The following is a 20,725-nucleotide window of genomic DNA, read 5'->3' on the forward strand; positions in this document are numbered from 1 at the left end:
TGAGTGCGGTATACGATGAATTGCTTTGACATTGTTGTCCAGATCATTTAGTGCTTTCAGGCATCTTTGCTATTCTTAGCCTGCCTCTACTACCACATTTAACCAGTACACAGCATCAGGAGCAGTACCGCTGCTGGGAACCGGTTTAGACGTTAGAAGCTTAGAAGATATTTTCCCAGGTGTTTCATGAAATTTGGATCAATTATACCTCTAAAAAGTGCAGCCGCATCAGTTAATCTTTGATCACAACATGGGGTTTGAGACAACTCAGGAAGTGCTTTGAAGGCAAAAGGAGGAACCTGTTGTTTTTCATCAAGACAGTTAATTAGTAGCTGATTTCAGTTAGGTTGGACTATGTCTCTCTATGTGTATCCGAAGGATGTTTCTTTTATTTTAACTTTATAACTGTCTTTTACAGCATCTGATTTTCTTTCCAATGAAGTCTGAACTTTTTATACAGTCTTTGTACTTGTCATGTTCTTCCTGCTTCCTTGGACTATAATCTCTGGTACTTCCACAAATAGCATGTTATAACTTTTTTTTTTCTACCTCCGCGTTGCTGTCTCTCTGTCTCAAAATTACCCATGCAGGCGTCTTACCAGGCATATGGTCCCGTTGAGCGCTTCCTGCTAGCTAATTTTGAAGACCTGGTGTTGCAGCAGATAATGAGGGCATAGTTTGAGTAAGGGGGTCTCCATGTCATTTCTACCTTCCCACAGCTATTGCAACACACTCTATTATTCTTTTCTCTCTGCCTGGATCATTAGACAAGTTTCTTCCATGGTTAGAGGTGAAAGTGAAATTGGGTTTGGATTTGACTGACAAATAGAAAATGTTTTCTAGAAAATACAAATTTGATTTAATTTAAACTGGCTTTCCTCGTATTATGTCTGGAGAACATGAAACAGAAATTCTTCACAAATGTAATCAAACTGTGAAAGAGAACCCCCTTTTCTTTAGATGATTTACATTGCTGGACTGGACGCTATATTTTTTTCAGCAAACAATAATATGTGGCAGAGCACGCAAAAACCTGGCGAACAACATTTTAATTTTTTTTTTTTGCTTTGTAATGTTTCTTTAGGTTTTGAAACTTAAAGATTAACATTTGCAAATGTAAATGATTAAACTTCTGATTTAAAAAAAACAAAACAAAGCAAAAAATCCCCCCTCCAACAGACTTAGAAGAATCCAGTGATAAATCACAATCCACGCATTATTGCCAATGGCTATACATGGAACAGTTGCCAACATCACTAAAGGGGGAGACTTTCTCTCGTGCCTTGCCTGGTCAACCCTCCCTTAGCAGTTTGGCTGTCTGACCCTGGGTTTCCCACTCGCAGCCGAGAAGTTTTTTTGCATTTTATTCAGCAAGCTACATTTTTGGGACACGGTTTTGAGAGATTTTGCAGACAGTGAAGTTAAGATAACAAACACTGGGAATATTGCAAAGTCTAGTTGTTCTTGATGGTGTCTTGCTTGGTTGTTTTTGTGAGCACCCAGGACTGCAGCGAATGATTGTACTGTAGTAAATGAGGTACTTTTTCTCACCAATAACAATCATATCATCACCGAGTGTGGCTTGGCTTGTGCAGTTTATTTTATCTCAAGAAGGTATTGAGAGCTACCCCTTGTTTACAATTATGTTGCCTAACAGCTGCATAATGACTCAGTAGTAAAGTGGAATTGGCACATGATTGCAGGATGATGGTTACACTGGCAATCAGTATAAACCTGATTGGTCTCATACTAGTGAGATGCATGCTGTTATTCATTGCCCGACATGATGGAAAAGTAGTGAATAATCAACCTTTTTCAGTCATCTGTACATGGCTTAATTAGCATCATTTACAGAATTGTGTAGGTAGGTATGATGGTTCTGTAAATAGGTCATTTTCCCTCACGAGGCTCATGCGTTATCCCCGTTTGTTGAAAACGGGTTTAGTCTGATGAACAGAAACTAAAAAACATGTTTTGTGCAATCACCTCACATGTCCACCGTATCCAGTTTTCTACAAATAATAAAACACAGAAAGTCAGTCGATGCCTTTTAAGTACGGAGGCTCGGTGAAGGAGACTCCCTCTTTTGAGCAGTGTAACGCGGCTTGGTAAACGCTGACGCAAACAGAAAGCTGATTCGCTTTTGTGTCAGGTGAGGCGTCAAGGGGGAGCAGCTAGCGATGAATGCAAAATTGATATTCATAGTCAGGCTTCACTCCAGCCAAGGGATGCACTGATCTGAGTGTTCATAGAAAGTTTCATTTGCAGAGCCAAGCAGTTATGCAGACCACGCGAACACACACACACACACACACACACACACACACACACACACACACACACACACACACACACAGAAAACCCCCCAAAAAACATTTCTACAGACAGTCTTTTTTTATCTTGCCTCTGTCAGTTCAGACTATGATGACTTTATTTTATATTCAACTTTGCCACCCTTTCAGACCTACAACAAGGGTTTGCTCTACAATGTGTCTTGCTGCTCCTGCTCCTCAGATAGGTGGCGAAAAATATTTGACATCTCATATCCTCTGGGATTAGCTACATCTTTAAAATTGGAATTTCAGTATAGTACACCTCTACCGATAACGGCACCAATGTTTAGTATTGGATTTTCTTTTTAGAAGAAGAATGATAAAATATATTGATGTGACATGCACAGGTGGCTATATTTACCTTATCCATCTCCACTAGCTTTCTGCTTGTCTTGCATAATTAACAAGCAGTTCCATATAAAACTGTCTTTAAAAAGTCTGCCAGAGACTTTTTAAATGAACCCTTCAGCCTCATATCATCTATGTAGCTTGTGCCATACAACTAAACGAATTAAACTAAAATGACAAAGGTTACTGTAATTACTCATTTAAGGATTTATATATTGAAATAATTGCCATAAACTTACATTTTTCAGTGGTTTAAAAGGTCTTTTGGTCCAATGTCAAATAAAAGGACACATGTCTTAAGACATATGTAAAGTAGCTTTAGTAGGTGAGATGCAGATTGTAAAGCAGGACCGAACACTTTTTTTCTTTTATAAAAAAAGGCTTTCGGACAGTAAACAGATGTGCATACTGTTCCATATGTCATATACAAATGCGATTATCAGAGGACTTGGCAGCACCGGGATGCAGCCAGAGTTCATTGTTGTTGTCCCTCCTTTCATGTTTGAGGTGATTTGTATATGCATTCAATCATTATAGACGCGCAGTGTGTCACTAATGAGAAGTTTAATGAGACTCTCTCCAGGACAAGCGGCCAGGGCCAAGGCCTTAGACGGATTATGAAATCTTCTATTTCCTTTCACAGCATGGGGTGTTTTTCATTATTGCACAGTACAGACGCTTACGGAATTCTCTATTATCGTGAGCTCTGCAGCTGTGTCATAGAGTGGCGATAACACCACTCGGGCTAGAGCCAGAAAGAGACATTACAGATTAATGACAGGAAATGCAGATCTGTATAAACAGATGCACCTGTTGCCCTTAAAATATTGCCTTTTTTTTTTTTTTTGCACTTTTATTTTTTTTAATTTTGTTTGTAAAAGTGACTGAGATCCCCTCTAAATTCCATTTTGAATGTCAGAGCTTAATGTATGAAATTTCTCAGCTGGATTCATTCAGTTGGTAAAGCTGTTACCCTGATTGCTGCTTGCATTTTATTACTGTCAAATTGTCTTGCTGATGGAAGCTAAAGGTAGGATTAGAGCTGACTAGGAGAACAACAGGTATTATGGGAAAAAAAATGTTAGCTTGTTTTTAATGTTTTCCTCCTTCTGATCCCCCTTTGTGTGCTCCTAACAAGAATTCAAATGATAATTCTTCAGTTAAGTTGTTGTCAGAACAGTAAGGTCTGCCATCTGTAAGTGGGAGGCCTGTAGTTAGGAGCGTGGGAAGAGAATAATAGATATGCAGGTTTCTTTGGGTCCTTGACTCAGTCTGAATGAGCAGGTGTGTATGTGTGTTTCTGCTTGTATACAGAGAATTACCTCAAAACCACTCTTCAGTGCATTGAAATCTTTATTCCCTGTGGTTTTTGCTATACTTTAATTACCTGTCTTGGTAGTATTGACCAAACACAAACCCCACTGGTTAAAAAAAAAAAAAAAAACAAAGCAAAAAAAAAAAAAAAAAAAGAAGAACGACCGAAAAGAAAAAACAAAAAACAAAAACAAAATCAAGCACTGATTTGAAGTACCATTTTTAGAATTTATTAATGAAAGGTATCATAAGAATTGGTTCTGGTGACATTCCTACTTTTCATCTAGTCTTTGATGAGAAGAATAAAGTAATGTTCTGTTATCTTCGATTTCTATTAGTGTTTTTTCTTTATGAGGAATCGATGCTGTTTTGTTGTTTTCATTTTTCGTTTTATATAGCTGGATTTTGTTTTCTTTAACCAACAACTCCACTAATGCAATAATTTGCACAGGAACAGCTACAGAAACCTGAAAAGTATCTGGACAAATGTGTGCACGGCTGAGCGTGAAATACACATCAGGAGCACATCATGAAACCAGAATTACAAAAGCATACAAATTTGTATTCACATTTTCATCATGAGTGGATGCATTTATTTTTTTTACTTATTTTCTTATACTGAAGGTTTTCTGATGTAATTAAAGAGTCATGTAATTGAGTATTAGTGTTTTACTGGGTGTAAAAGGAAAACCTGCAAACACTTACATTACTTAAAAAATATTTGACCACCTGTATAGATGCATCAATGAAATTTTATTTATTTTTATTGTGTGTTCCATGACATCGTGTACTTCACAATTGCTGAAAACACACACTCTTTGTTTTAATGACTGTTGACATGATTGCATGTGTGGAAATGTGTTTATGAGATTCATACAGTAGGCACTCTCCTTGTATATTTTATGAAGTCAATGACACAGAAAGACAAGTGGCTTACTAAAAGGGGTCAAGTTGTGCAGGTGCTGGGGGTTTTAAATTCTGTTTGAATTCACGGTGGTTCAGATTTTTACACTCGAGTGCTTCTGAGCTAAATCTTTCTCAACCATGTTATAATATAATGAAGCACTGAAAGGGGAAACTCACTGTCTTAAAGGAGGCCATGTCCTAGACTGTTGCCAGATGAGGATCTTCCAATTTTTTGGTTGGATAAACAATTTCATACATGTCTAAATAGCTATGTATTATCTTAAGTACTGTTGTATTAATATATTAGTACACTACAATTGCCACAAGTTGCATGCTTGTTTTTCCCCCTCCCGTTTTGTGGCTTTAATGATTGTACTAAACTCCAGTATACCGTTTTTGTACTTCTTGTGTGTCTGTGCTTGCATGCTGGTGCACGAGTTCAGGTTTGCCACAACGGGATAGCAATTAGCTCTAAAGGGGCCTCCAACAGAGTGAAGTCTTGACCCTAACTCTGTATCCAGCCTTGCCAAGCCGTGTTGGACGGTGCCAAACCTCAGTGGGTGAAAGAGCATGCAGAAATTCCTAACACTTCACTACCCACTACCACAGTACCAACCCCCTTGGCTTTTTCTTCACATTTTGTCTTCTGGGTAGTATATATATATATATATATATATATATATATATATATATATGAACAAAAACAAACAAACGAATAAAAAAACCCTCGACTTTAGGAATGAATTATTCTTTAATTTCAGCTGGCATTTTTTTCTTGGCCTGTCAAGCCCAGCAGAGATATTCCTGTTTGAGAAAACAAAGCTCTCAAAAATCTTAATGCGGGCTTTGGCTCCCAGAACTGTTATTATGATTCCCACAATCGAACAGTACAGCCAGAGGCAGGCACATTTTAAAATTTGGTGGGGTAAAAGTAAGCCAGTGTGTGCTTTGTGTATGTGTCTCTCTGTGTGCATTTGACTGCACACAGAAATGCATTTTTATATTAACAGGTTATAACAGCGAGACGTATTCATACAGATATGTTTTTATATGTCCTCCATTTGTGTGTGTGTGTGTGTGTGTGTGTGTGTGTGTGTGTGTGTGTGTGTGTGTGGCCCTAATGTTGAGTTAACTGGCATTGGGTGTAACTGGCTGACTCACATTTCAGGGCTGCCTACACAAGGATAAGAGGTGGATTATTCTGGAATCTCACACATCTTGGCCAGAGGCAGCTTTGATAAAGCCATCCCAATACCAAGTCCCATAGAGAGGACTAGGCAGAGCTGTAGTCCCTCATGTGAATGTTTCAAGGCATTCAAAGACTGCTTATTTTCCCTGTGTGTCTTGTTTGGATGTGCCAGAACTTTCCTGTGAATGTTTGTCAGTTCCTCGGAGTGCGAGATGACACAGTTTAGGGAAGTTAAAATTAAAATTTATGCTAAACATTGAGATGCTTTGACTTAGTGCTCAGTTTGTTGTCTCTAAGGGTTAGCGTTCTCCCTTTTATCAGGGAGAAACATAATCAAAGCTATTAATACCTCCCTTGTGTTTCATGTGTTTATCTGTTTATATGCATGTGTGCTTTTGAGCTTGTTTGTTTGTGAAGTCAACTTCAGATTTCCTAGTTGACGTGGCACTGCCTGTGTGTGAGTAGTCTGCTGTTAAGTGTCCAGACTGCTACATCTTGCAGATCTAGAACAAAGTATAAGGAATTGGCAAAGCGGCATAGAGGGATTGGGAAATGGTTTGAGAAAGTATGTTTAAATTAAGCATGCACTCAGTAACAGAATAGTGTACATGGTTAATGAGACATATGCATGGGACTATATGCCTTTCACATGCTCACACACATGCTTACTCAACTGCAAAAGGCTGTATTACTCAGTGTAGTTTTCCTTCCCATCTGCTGGGAACTGAAGCTATTCTAATTTACTGTACATGGTAACATTTGATGTAACAAATTAAACAAAAAATACTGGTAAAAATAGTTTTTTTTGCTGGTTAATCATGGTAACATATTGTGAAGTTACAGTACAACCTGCATGCAGTATTTTCCATTACAAAGTCTGAACTTACCTTTGAATTATAGAATGGAAGCGTCTCTAATTTTTTTAAAGATGGTCATGAGATGAAGGCCAACTAAATAAATAAATCATCTTTAGAAATTTGTGTAATCGTTTATTCATGAGGTGCCGCGATAAATCTGTTTTCAGTAATAGCTCTTACCTGTTATGTTGTCCCCGTGAAAATGAGACCATGGGTCTGAGGCCCACTATTCACCTCAATCTCCATATCATTTGGCAGATTGGGGACTACGGGTATGTCTTCACAGGCATGGGTTAAACAGATCAAACAGAGAAATACTGACTGACAGCTAAGGACCTAGCAAACCATTAAGACACTACCATGAAGCCTCTGTTGCAGAGTACGTTGTGATTGTACGCCACTAAATTCATCCATAGAAAGATTTAGCTGGCGAGGTTATTGCATTATTACATTGCTGGTAAAACAAACAGCTGCTGTGGGCATTAGTGAAATATAATGAAAGGAAAAACTGTGTCTAAACATGAAGAGGCACAGAGAGTCACAGTTACATTCTAGCTGATGTGTGGCAGCAGCCATTCAGCTGCTATCAGCTAATTTCAGAACACATGAGATAAATCCACGCATTTTTAGGCAACAAATGAACCTGTAAGCTGCATTATTTGTTTTCAAATCTTAAAAAAAAAAACACTAAAAATGTGGGACGTTTACAAATTACACCTCCAACGGATGCTTCTGTCCTGCAACATTCAGTGATAGAAGCTGCGTTCGGTAATAATAGAGCACACTGTGTGAGTATATTTATAATGGTTTAGTACCAGGTTTCGAGATAAAAATCGAACCGTGTGAGAGGGAAAAGAGGAATAGATAGCTTTATCTTTCATCATCACTATCATTAGTCTACAGTTGCTTCGTATGAAAGTCAGGGAGACAGCCATGATTTATTGTCTAGAAACACTGTTTTTGTACCACTAGAGCTTTTTTTTTAAAAAATCCTGGGTTTATTGTTTATTCATTTACTTTTAATGCAGTGTCTTTCATTTATAATGTATTATTTCCTCAAATGCATTAAAAAGCTCATTACTCTCTGTGTGTGTGCGTGGGTGTGTGTGTGTGTGTGTGTCTGTGTGTGTGTTTCACACGAACAAAACACTCTTATGATTCTTCACTGCCTTTAGAGAGAACTAACAAACACATGATATTAATTTTATCTGCTTGGGTCAGCTTCTTCTTGCATTGAAGATTTTAGAGGCAGTAAAACTGTCTGGTCATTGTATCAGAACTGGTAAATGTTTAATTTCATGTATGTGTGTTAAAGCTGCCTTATAATAACTTTCTTGCATGTAAAGATTAACGGGGACAGTGGTGTCCGCATAGATAGTTGTGTTCTTTGTTTGTGCACTGCAGCTGAGCTCAGTTGCCGCACATGTTGTAAAATAGCTATGCAATGTTATACAATATATGCAGCACAGAGATATAGCTCTGACAGTATTTATGCTAAGTTATGTTTTGCCTTTAGCATGTGTGTCCCCCTTGCTTAGTTAATGTCTCTTGTGAGTTCCAGACTGAATTATGCATTCTGATTCATAGCTGTTTGTAGAGTCAGTAATGATTTAAAGGTATCTAATTTTGTATGGATGGCGATGCATGGCTGGATTATATCTGGTTTTAATATTACTAACATTTGGTAGTTTTATGATTATCACATACTCTGCAGTGCAGTACATCTAACCACAGTGGCCACTGACCTCCTTAGAGAGCACGAATTCTGAAAGTAAGAATGAAAGTTAGTAAAATGGAAGAAAAAGCATAGAGAGCAGAGACACCCTAAACTGGGTCATCAAAGGCAGTTACCTCAATTCATCTCTAATAATATACCCTAGCCCTGGGCCCAGGTTTGCTGGAGTAGCCTGTATGATGGCTCAGGTTGCTTGATGAATGAGTGTGCCAGGCAGCACTATAGCCTTCCAGACTGTGCTGCAAGGCTCAGAGATTGCCACTGAGGACAACCATGGTCAGCAAATCAATTCATAGCTCTCTAGAGAAGTAGTGAGTGCTTGCAAACCCATCTGCCTTTAGCATGGATGATTCACTTGTCACCACATTTTCCCCATAGCCTGTGGGATGTTCTCCTGTCCTGTTTTGAGCAAGATTGGTGTGACTGAAGTGACTTCACCTATGCAATATCTGAGCTGCAGCCTATTCTGCAGGGCAGGATATGGGAATGTCAGTGGAGATTTAATTAACACCTAAAGGCTGCGTAAGCCTTTACGCTATGCGCTGATAACAGCCAGCTTGCATCCCATTGGAATTTCGAAGCAATTTTTTTATGTCTATTAATAGTTTGGAGTACGTGCTGGGACAGACAGATCAGAGATTCCTGAGCAGAACTTTGATTACAACATCAGACATGCTCGTATCTCACCCGGGGAAAAGACTGCTTTAGACCAAGTGGGGCTTTGGCTCAGAGGCAGAAAACAGCTCTTAATTCTACATAATTGTACTGTCCTAGGGAATAGTTTGGCCATTTTAAATACAGAAGGGATATTCTGGCATCTCTTCATTAAGAATAATCCTTCTGACCCACATCTTATTACCAAGAGCATTATGCAATAATCAAACAATGTTGGAAGTTCTGTATAATAATAATAATAATAATAATAATAATAATAATAATAATAATTCATTGAAAGTATATTGAAGTACATCTGAAATTGCAGGCGTGTAGACAAATTATAAGTTAACACAATAGTTATTTAGAGTCTTCAATGTCAGGTCAGGTTAGCGGTGGCAAAGCATATGAATGACTAATCTGCATAATTCTGCACACACAGGAAATATGTTTTTTTCTTATGGTAATAATATTGAGGTGCATGGTAATTAGCACTAATGATGTTTTTAGCATGGTGATTATATGAGCGTCTGCTGAGGCTGAGCTTCCTGAGGGATCTGAAAAGAAGCTTTATTGTCACAGCTTTGTCTTCCTGCTATTGCATTGAGTGAGAAATTGGTTCCCTCCCTTGTGTTAGCATAGCCACTAGGAAGTGGCATTAGCCATTAGTACAACACCAACTCCAAAAATGTGAGTAAAATGATTTGCAGATCTCATAAAACCATGTTTTATTCATAATTAAGCATATAAAAAATATCAGATGTTTAAAATGAGAAAATGTGACAGTTAATTTTTTTTAAAAAAGAATTTGATGAATTTGATTGCATCAGGATTCCAGCTGCTCAACAGTCCTCTGTCGTCCTTGTCATATTTTTCATTTCATGATGTACCAAATGTTTTCAGCTGGTCAAAGGTCTCAATAACAGGCAGTTCAGCACCCAGGCAGTCTTGCTGTTAAAACAGAGGAAGTATAAGGTTGAGCATAGTCTCCCTGAAATATGGAAGGTGAGAGCATGTGTTTTAAAACCTATATATACCTTCCACCACCGATAGTGCTTTTACAGATGTGCAACCTGCCAATTCAATAGGCACTAATGTAGCCCCATACTATCAGAGGTGAAGGCTATCTCTGAACTGAGTGTTCCTCACCTCTTTGATCCACCTGTTACACAGTGGCCATGTTTTCTAAAAGAATTTCAAGTTTTGTTTGTCTGACTAAAGAACAGTTTCAAACATTGCCTTAGTCCACTTTAAATGTTCACTGTTTCTGGATCATGTTCCCATGTTCACTTGTTTGCATGATACAGCTTTAACCTGCAATTGCCGATGGCACGGTGAACTGTGTTCCCGTCTTGATTGCGTGATTTAAAATCTATGGATATGTACAGAGGCAAAATTACAAAAGTGGTGTTATTGTCCAAGAAATTTTGTATCTTATGGTACAGACATACAAAAACATGCAGAGAAAGTAACAGAACAATTGCTCTGGTCTTGTTTCTGGTGCAGATTTTGCCAACACAATGGACTATTTCATTTCATTTTTGTGACCAGATCATGAAAAAAAAATAGTGAATCAGTATGTCCTAGGGGCACTGGTCATCATACAATACCATATAATCCACCTTTCTTTGAAGGTTTACTTCCAGCTAGACAGAAACCCCCCAAAAAGATCCAGAACTCAGTGGAGGAATTACATATCGCAGCTAGCCTGGCAATGCCTTTGGCTACCCTGGGAGGAAATGGAGAACATTGCTGTAAAGCCTTCTTAACCTAAATGAAGTAAACAGTCTTTCTCTAACTGTGACAAATACATTCTTGTATACGTAACTAAACCAAATACAAATATGTACATTGCCTTATGTGTTTCCAGTTGTTGGAGATGTTTTCTGATTTGGTCTCTTCACCATAATCCACATATTAAGTTGTCATTCCGTTTATATATCTAACATTAAATAACTATTTCTGTTTTACCATCCATGTACAACACAGCTGTGTGTGAAGGTTAACTTAATGTGAAACAAATGTGAAGTCATTTTGAAATTAACCTGAGCATATTTTTGTGTTGTATATTCAGTAAAAAAGGAACAAACAAAAAACCCCAAAACAAACAATAACAACATCATAATATCCTAAAGTTGCGTAACTTTTTTTTCCTCAGATTTAGTCTTTTATGTGTTTTTGTTACTCTCTGTAAATGTTGAGTGTTTGAGTTACATTATCATCACTATCATGACTGAAAAAGCGATGCAGATTTAGGACAGGTTTGCGATTGTTCATTTTGCTGCATTAAAGCGTGTAAACAAATGTATGTTTGCCATTCCAGCCACATTCATATGAAACCATTACAAATGTCAGTAGGGCATGCAGCCAATATTAAACCATATTAACACTGTGACTCTGTTGCTAACCATTTCTTATTTGCAATGATGCCATTTTAAATGTCGTTTCTTGCCTAACAGGGAATTACAAATGCTAAATCAAGCAGCACAAATGAATGTTCACTGCGCTTGTCAGGGCTGGATGGAAATCATTCATGCAATATGAATCTTTTCCCTCCAAGATGAGAGAGTATGTCATCTGCACTGCATGATGTGTCTTCTCTAATGGATACAAATACTACTCTGTTATGAAAAGGACTTCAGAGGGTTTTTTTTTGTTTTGTTTTTTTTACAGTATTACAGTATTTGAATGCAAACAATATTTAAAATAACATGTTTATGCTAGCGTAGAATGCAACAGCTGCAGGTCTGTTTGAGTGTCTTTCTCCTTCTCTTCCTTTCTTTGTGTGTCAATGTTATATATTTGAAATATTAAACAGTAATATCTGTTAATTATATTAGTAAACAAAACAAATATGACAATACTATAAATAATCTATTGGTGTTGATTGTGTGTTAGCAGATGCTTTCTCTTTTCCCGACTCACCATAATGACTCTTTTAGCATCTTCATCTGAAACCCTCCATGTTTTCATGTTCATGGTGCCTGAATGACATACTTCTTTATGAGCTCTTATTCTTAATTAGAACTTTTATTGCTTTTTGGGGGGCAATAAACCATATTTAAGCTTTAAAATTAGGCCACTCAAATTTGTGTATGGTGCCAATTTGTAAGGCACCTAATAATTTGTATTACCCATATAAAACCATGTGAAGAACTGCCCCGTGTCTGCTGCCTTGTGTGACTGTTGGAGAAGGAGCAGTGTGACCTTAAAGGTGAAAAATTTTACAGGAGAAAATTACTGAGAGTCAGATCAGAGAATCAAAGATTGTACACAACTAGTAAATTCATCTTTGTGAATAAAAACATTGCCTAACCTGAAGAACAGCTGAAGAAAAGCCACCCTGCACAGTTGTCTTGGTAATGAAGTTAAAGGAAAGATCCGATGGTTGCCCTTTTGTCCAATAGGGAACCATGCACAACTTGGATATTACCTCGCTGAGGCAGCACTTAAAGACTATACCTTCAGCTCGCTGTGAGCCAATTTCATGGCTGATCTCCTCAGTGTGAGGGAGTGCGACAGGTCAGTTCTATCCCAGCAGGAAAGGCTTGACCCAGTGGCTTTCGACGACTCTGTCAATGGGATCCATTCCAGTGATGATTCTTTTTAACAGGGTCAAGAGAAAAATCCAATGCAAATGAAAGATTTATTATTTATTCATGCATGTCCTTGCTATTGCACATTTTTGATTTCCCGAAATAATTACAATGTTTTTGACCAAAAGACTGCACGTTCACCTCAAGTATGACCTCTATCCGGGTTTAATCGAGGAATAATTCATGAGATTTTGAATACAGTTGTGTTTTTAATTTGACTGAATTTTTGTTAGTAGGTTGTGAAACAATCAACAAAATACCAAACTATTACATTTTCAAGCCTAATCTCACATTCTGTCACTTTTCTGTCAGAAAAAACAGTTTTTATATCAGAAGAGTCTGATCATCAGCAGTAATAAGTCAATCTGCTACACTCATGCGTAACCGTAACATAATTAGAAAAAAAGACACTCTAGACTTGATAAACATGAGCAAAAAAATCATTATCTGAACTATTTTCAAATGCTTAAGACCATGAAAGAAATGTTTACATTTATATAAGAAATATAAAACACTTCTTTTTCCTTTTTCATATTTCCAAATCCCATTTGACAAAGTCACATGATTAGGTAATTATTTGTATTAATTATATATGATATAATCAATATTTATTAAATTAATATTTAATTTAATAAAAAGAACTAAAGATAAAATTAATTAAATGGTTACTGACAGTAATTACTAGCTCTACATTGACAAATGTGCCCTTGTTTCGTATTGAAATGTTTGTTTATTGTATAGAATATTTTAATTTTTAATGTCACTTTGTACTTGGGTTTGTTTGTCCTGTTGGACAGAAGCATCTGACTGCTATCGCAACATGATGAGTCATTAATGGAATTAACTATATTGTATGACATGATGTGTTAGTGTAATGGGGTTCATTTATATAGATTTCACTGATTCTGATTCTAATAAGAAAAAAAATCATATTTCCTAAATGAACAGCTGAAGACATTTCTATACAGACAAGCCTTTAATTAATTTGTTGTTTTATGTTGTCGTTTTATTGTGTTACATTATGTTTTTTTAATTTCTGGTTTCATTGTGAAGCACTTTGTGATTTTTATCTGTGAAAGGTGCTGTATAAATACATTTACTTACTCAATAGCAAAGATTGATGAAAAATGAAATTCTGCATGTTTGTCCGGATGGACATTTTTATAACTTGAGGAAACACTCGAATTGGACATGTGACATGTGAGAGCAGGAAAGAGCTGTGGATTTATTAGTAACTGCTTTTTTTCTGTTCTAAAGCATATAAATTGAAAAGACACTTTCTGAGTCCATTCTAATGACTTCCTGAGAAGTTGTTCCTCAGCTGCCACCCTGTGAAATGCAAAAGATTTATAGGTTTGCTTTTGCTCAGTATTTAATTAGTTGAGGGAAATGACAGGTTCTCTGAAAAGCTAACTACTGTATGTGTTTGCAGGGGAAGCAAAGAACAAGTTACATTGGTAATAGGGCTCAGCTTTAGACTTCCCTGTCATTACTGGATTTATAGTCAATTTAGGCAGTAGGAGGTCTACTTACACCGAATCTTTGAAATTCTATCCCTCTATGGCTGCCTCTGACATACACATGAGGAAAAGCAAAAAATTTGAAATAATTCTTCCATTGAGAACCCTTTAATTAGTGGTGTAGGCTGACCAATAACATTCAGTATTCTAAGCAGGAAAACTGCAACATAAAACATTAAAACAACTTATATTTATATATTATAAAGAAACAAACAAAGTAACAGAAAAAAGATGACAGTAATGAAATCAAAGCATCTCTTAATAAATTCTATGAAGAGCCATCTGGGAAGCAGAAACATGATGGCATGATATTCTATGTCTTTCGAGGCACTGCCATAAAGTGATGCTGCAGTAACCAGTTGCTTAGGCGATAAAGATTTTCTTATAGCAGCACGACAATCTATGGTAGATGCACTCGATAAGAAAACATAGAAAAAAAATATCTGTGCAACGTTATACATGTTAATTAAAAAATTAATTCAGACTCTTGGAATTTTGTGCCAAGATAATGATCTGTTGCAGATTTTTTTCATTAGGCCAATAAATGTGTGTTCTCTGTTCTGCTCGATAAAGCTAGCAACAAAGTTGTATGGAGTGTTTGTTTTCATGGGTGCTTCTAATACATTAAAATATTTATACACAACAGAAGATGGATGATCTCTCTGTAATTCAGAAGTAATAATTTTGCAATTACAAAATAAAACATTTTTATTTCCTTTTTTAGAGTAAAATATAGACACATAAACCTCTTTGATAGTCAAACAGTTCTTTAAGCTACAGTAGCTTGGCTCAGATGTTAGCAGTTCTCCTTTACCTTTCTTTTTTTTCTTTCCTTTCCGATTTTGCATTGACAGATGGTTCCTTTCTTCTTGAACGGGAATAAAAACATTGTTTTTCCTTTTTTTTCTTTTTTACAAAAAGAGCAATTCATATCAATTTCAAACATAGTCAATAAGGGTCTAAGGTTGTTTTGCTAGGAGTTGTGCTGTAGGTGCTTTAGACTATTTGCTTGTGTGATGCTCTTGCTTTACATATTTTTCATGTGACTAACATTAAAACTCAAACATTATTCATGTATTTTTTTAACAGTTGCAAAGAAACTGTATATTGTGGATATTGTGAACTTTCACTTATTGCCAACTTAGAAACTGTAAGAAACTGTCTGTGTTTGTCTATGTGTGTATTAACAACTGCAACTCTTCACCATGTTGTGTAACTTCTGAGTGAGAAAACTGGAACATTTTAGCATAAAATAAAATTCACTAGAAGATAAGGTCAGTGGTGATGTCAATTATAGGTAAATTAAAAATTAATAGTACCGAGGGCAGGGGCAGATGTGCCTGAGGCTGCTTCATAGCTTGCGGACAAGATACTGACATGTCTCCTATTAATTATGACACTTATCCATTCCATTAAAATGTCTAGAGAGCTACTAAGTGATGGGTATCTGGCAATTACTGAGTAATGATGGGAAATATTAGATGACATCCTCTTTACTGCTCCTGAAAAGACTTTCAACAGACGGCCACTATCTAAGATACGGCCGGGGGACTACCACTGAGATTCTACTCTGTCCTTTTTTTTTACTCTTTGCAGAAATTTATTAACCCTGATACTTTATATTTACTAGTTTATTTTCAAGTGCTCTTATATTTTCCCAACCACAGGTACACATTGTGCCCATTTAAAGTCTAATGGTTTAGATTTTGGCATCAATTACATCTAATCATCTCCTGTCATTCTCTTTTAAAGAAGGTCCTTTCACAATAAAAGAAAAAAAGATGCTCATATTAGGAAAGGTGCAGCATGTTACCTTTTACATGCAGCTCTCCACTGTGACATTTCATTAACACTTTGATATGAAAAAAAAAACATCCCTTTTCACTTTTTTTTTATTCAGTGCAGTATATGGCTCAATTACAAACAAATAAGTGGAAGGCTAAGTTGACTAAGGTGGTTCAAAAGAACTTTTCCCAAGAATCATGCCCTCTGAGTACATGTTACCATTCAAGTGTAGTTATTGTAAAAATATATGGTTCTATTGTTTCTGGGTTTGCAGGTAAAGAAGCTGAAACGTATCCTTCCAGCTTCCAAAAAGGCTAGAATGTCAGAAAAGGGTTCATTTTTGCCTTGTGCAGTTGTGATCCTTGTTACTGTGGTAGTCTTGAATATTGCTTGTTGTGTTATTGGCTTTTCTATTGGTCGTAGAGCAATATTTGCTAGCTCTTTTCTCATTAGTTTACAAACTGGTAAACAAACTCTTGTTCTAACCTACTGCCAGGAAAGTTAGATGGCCAAAACATTTCTCCTCAGTCACCTTTGCAGGTCGAGATAAAAACAAATACACCAAAGTTGTAGTAATGTGAGATGCTGCATTATTATCTGACATTTCTTTTAAATACAAAAACACCTGAGAAAATAAAAATGTTTCCTTTTGCATAAATACAAACCAAAACCTTTTTTAATATGTGAACTAACCTACGAATTCAAAAGTGATAACTCGACTTCATATTCATATTCACACTTCGCTTTAAATTTGCAAGTGTGGCGTTAACTTATGTTTTAAAACTGACTGACTGAGGATTTTACGCAAAGGTTATAAACCTTCTTAATATGATACAGCATCACAGATGGAATTAAGATTGGATACCATATTTTTGACATAGAGAATATATTTTAGAAGAAAACCGAACACAAAGAGATGACAACAAAATGCATGTATGTGTAATTTCTTGTTGTTGTCATTGAGAGTGGAGAGTTCCAACTGGAACAGAGCCAATAGCAGTTCTTGTAACTGCCAGATTAAAAGCTCTACAAACTGTCTTATCAAATATGATGCTTTTACAATTTCCATAAAATTCAATTACTAATAATTTCATTACATTTTATATAGTTTTATATAGGATAGATTCTATCTATGGATACGTTGCTTTCAGCTATTTAACCACACATATCACATGTATCCAAGTCATAGAGTGTGGAAAGTCTTTCACTGGTCTTTTTGAAGTGAGATGTTAGATAATTTCAGCAGACTAACACTAAATCTTTGTGCATTTATCTTTCTCCTGTAGGGTGATGAAGTCCTGACCGTCATCAAAATGAAAGCACAGTGGCCCGCCTGGCAGCCGCTTAACGTGTAAGTGATATGTCTTTAATTATGATGATGCCTATTTGTGGTTTTGGAAGGTTTATAAGAAATGTAACAGCACATTATTTTATGCTTTATACCAGGACGTTTCAGTTATCGTAATATAAATAAATAAATTAGGTAATTATCATGTCATGCATTCAAATATTTCTGAGGTTGTGAAATAAAACTCTTTTAGACAATAATACATAAAAAAACATTTTTCACTTATAAATCGATAAACAAAATTCATAAATTGCCTGAAAACCCTAATTGATTGTATAAAATGAATAATACAAATAGTTAAACTTGCTTTTTAATACTGTTTAGGACTTAGATGTGTAAAGATGCATAAAGGCTTGTGAGCAAAAATAAACTGTCAAGGCCCGCGGTACTCATTTGTATCTTGGATCTGCAGTGTATCAATGACAGACCAAAAACAAATAAATCATAAATTTATCAAACCCAATCCTGGCAATGTGATAATGTGATATGGGGCTATAATGTGTCAGAGCTGCTACACAGGAACAAGTTTAATCTAAATTGACTAGGATCACTTCTGGAATTTGATGATTTTTGTTTGAAATCAATATATCTCAGATATAGTATTTTATTTTATTTTATTCTATTCTGTACAGTTGTGTACTGTATTTATTCTTATTGTATTCTAATTTTTGCCTCATAACTTTTGCACTGTCCACTTCCTGCTGTGACAAAACAAATTTCCCACGTGTGGGACTAATAAAGGTTATCTTATCTTATCTTATCTTATATACTAGTGTATCTCAAAAAAAAATTAGTTTTGATGATTATGGCTTATAGGTCATGAAAATAGAAATGCAGTATTTCAGATTATTAAAATTTTTAATTTTAAGTTACAGTGAATTATTTTTCAAACATTATGAATATGGTCTAATCAGTCTATTCTAGTACACACAGTCATCAACACCCTCCGCAAGGAGCTACAGACGGTCATTACTGAAAAAGGACTGGCTGGCAGAGTGCTTTATCGTAGTCTTGAGCCTCATTTCTTCATATTTTGCTTCCAAGGAGAAAGACTTTCTTGTAAGGCAACAACCAGGCTGGACCCAAGTTGCAGGCTGTGCAAACATGCCCCAGAGACTCTCGAGCACATAGCTGTAATATAAAAAAATTCAATATGGGACACTATACAGTGAGAGGCACAACCAAGTTACTGGGATATCATAGAGGAATATTCATGCCACATGGAAGTTCCCAGCTCCTGATGGGAGATACTGCCAAAGGTGGTTAAGAACCCCAAAGCTAAGGTCCTGTGGGACTTCAAGGTCCTGTGGGACTTCAAGGTCCAGACAGTCAAGCAGCTGCTGGCCAACAAATCAGACATTCAGATGGTTGACAAGGAGCAGAAGACCACAGTTATGATTGATGTGGCAATCCCCTGGGACAGCAACATCAGAAAGAAAGAGCACAGAAAAAAACGGAGAAGTACCGAAGGCTGAAGGGATAACTTGAACAGATGTGGAATGGTGAAGTCCAAAGTGGTCCCAGTGGTAATAGGAGCGTTATGTGCTACAACCCCCAAGCTGAAAGAGTAGGTCCAGCAGCTTCTAGATACAACATCAGAGGTCTCTGTCCAGAAGAGTGCAGTCTTAGAAACAGCTAACATATTGCACAGAACTCTCAACCTCCCAGGCGTGGACCTGAGGTTAAGGAACAAACACATACTCACTATCTCTAATTGATGAAATTTCAAAATCTTAATCATCTTAGGTTCTTTAAATGCATCATTGATTGCAGTGCAGTACTGATTTCCTACCAATATTTCAGGGATTTGTTGAGCCATTTCAAGCAAGAAGCCTTATCAGTAGAGTTTGTTCAGTACTGTGAAAAAATGACTCAGTTTTTCACCCAAGTTCACTAACACTAATTGGTAGTGCACTAGAGGCAGTGGAGCTGTTTTGTAAGGCATTGGGGAATGTGCAAATTGAGTCTATATTTGAACTTTAAAGTAAAAAGTCACGTTTATATTTTGTTTTTTTTAAATCTTACAAATATTTTAACTGCATTAAGACATAAAGAAATGGGATTACCTTGAAGTAAAAAGATGGGAGGCAAGAAAAAGAGTCTATATTATTATCAGTTACAACTGCTTTTGCTTTATCATCTGGCTTGAATGATACAGTGAGTTTTTGAAAGATTTTGCATGACTAAATCATCGTGTGAAGTTTTTAAGATGAAGTTATCATTTTAAAGTCAGAGCTCGCTGATCAGGGAAAACCACCAGCGACACTAACTTACTGTTTGCTTATTTATTTACCCCTATATTCATATGAGTCATTTGCTTTCTCATTCATGTCAACAACAAGAACCTGTTTTAATCCGTTAGTATAGAAAAATGTCCCGTGTGTTGTTGTGTGTGTGTTGTTTCTTCAACCACAGAGCTAGAATAAGGGCAATGGGATTAATATCTGAATGGAAGAACACAGCCAGAAATAGAAGCAATGATATCCACAAGGGCTAATTAGCCTACCCTGCTCTGTATATGCAACCAATTAACTGTTTCACACAGTGATTATGAACAGCACATGCGAGAGTGTGTTGGATCAATTATGTTGGTTGGAAGAGGAAAAAGGAAAGGACATTTTATGTAAATAATTACAGAGAATTGCCCTCACCATGGTCACTGTGCGTCAAAAGAGTTAAGTACACATTTCAGTCATGAAATTAGAAAATGCACCATGTAGTTTTTAAAAGAGTCTTATTAGGTTCGCATATGAAATTACATACAGTGTATGGATATTTATGGAAGCAAAACATAAGGTTTGCTGGTACCTTTGTGTGTTAAAGGTACCAGCAAACCAGAGCAAATGTCTAAGGTGGTGTGTCTCAATGTTTGTGCTTCTTTAGGTGTATGAATGACTTTTCTGTGCAAAGTCTAAGTACAACCCCTAGACTAAACACAGAATAGAGATGGGCCTTTATCCCGAAGTTAAAGTGTCCATAATAATATGCTTTTATTATAGATTCCTGCCAAAATAGGTTTATGTGCTTTAATGCTAAAAAACAAATTGTCTTAAACTGAGCATTACTGAAACACCTCTTTTCAATCTGTCTAAGAAATGCTAGACCGATTGTCTAAGAATCGCTTCCCCAGATGTTCAGTT

General features: G+C 36.5%; 1 protein-coding gene across 1 annotated transcript in view; it reads left to right on the forward strand.

The window, feature by feature from the left end:
- spon1a (spondin 1a) overlaps positions 1-20,725 on the forward strand; it is a 55,858-nt gene that overhangs the window by 20,223 nt on the left and 14,910 nt on the right. The window contains exon 7 of the mRNA XM_085354021.1: positions 17,524-17,588. Coding sequence (XP_085210147.1) covers positions 17,524-17,588 — 65 coding nt within the window. The remainder of the gene's footprint in view (positions 1-17,523; positions 17,589-20,725) is intronic.

The sequence above is a fragment of the Diplotaxodon limnothrissa genome, linkage group LG1, assembly GCF_057381915.1.
Source record: "Diplotaxodon limnothrissa isolate DT_005_m linkage group LG1, D_limnothrissa_male_GT1.1, whole genome shotgun sequence".
In the NCBI taxonomy this organism is placed as follows: domain Eukaryota; kingdom Metazoa; phylum Chordata; class Actinopteri; order Cichliformes; family Cichlidae; genus Diplotaxodon; species Diplotaxodon limnothrissa.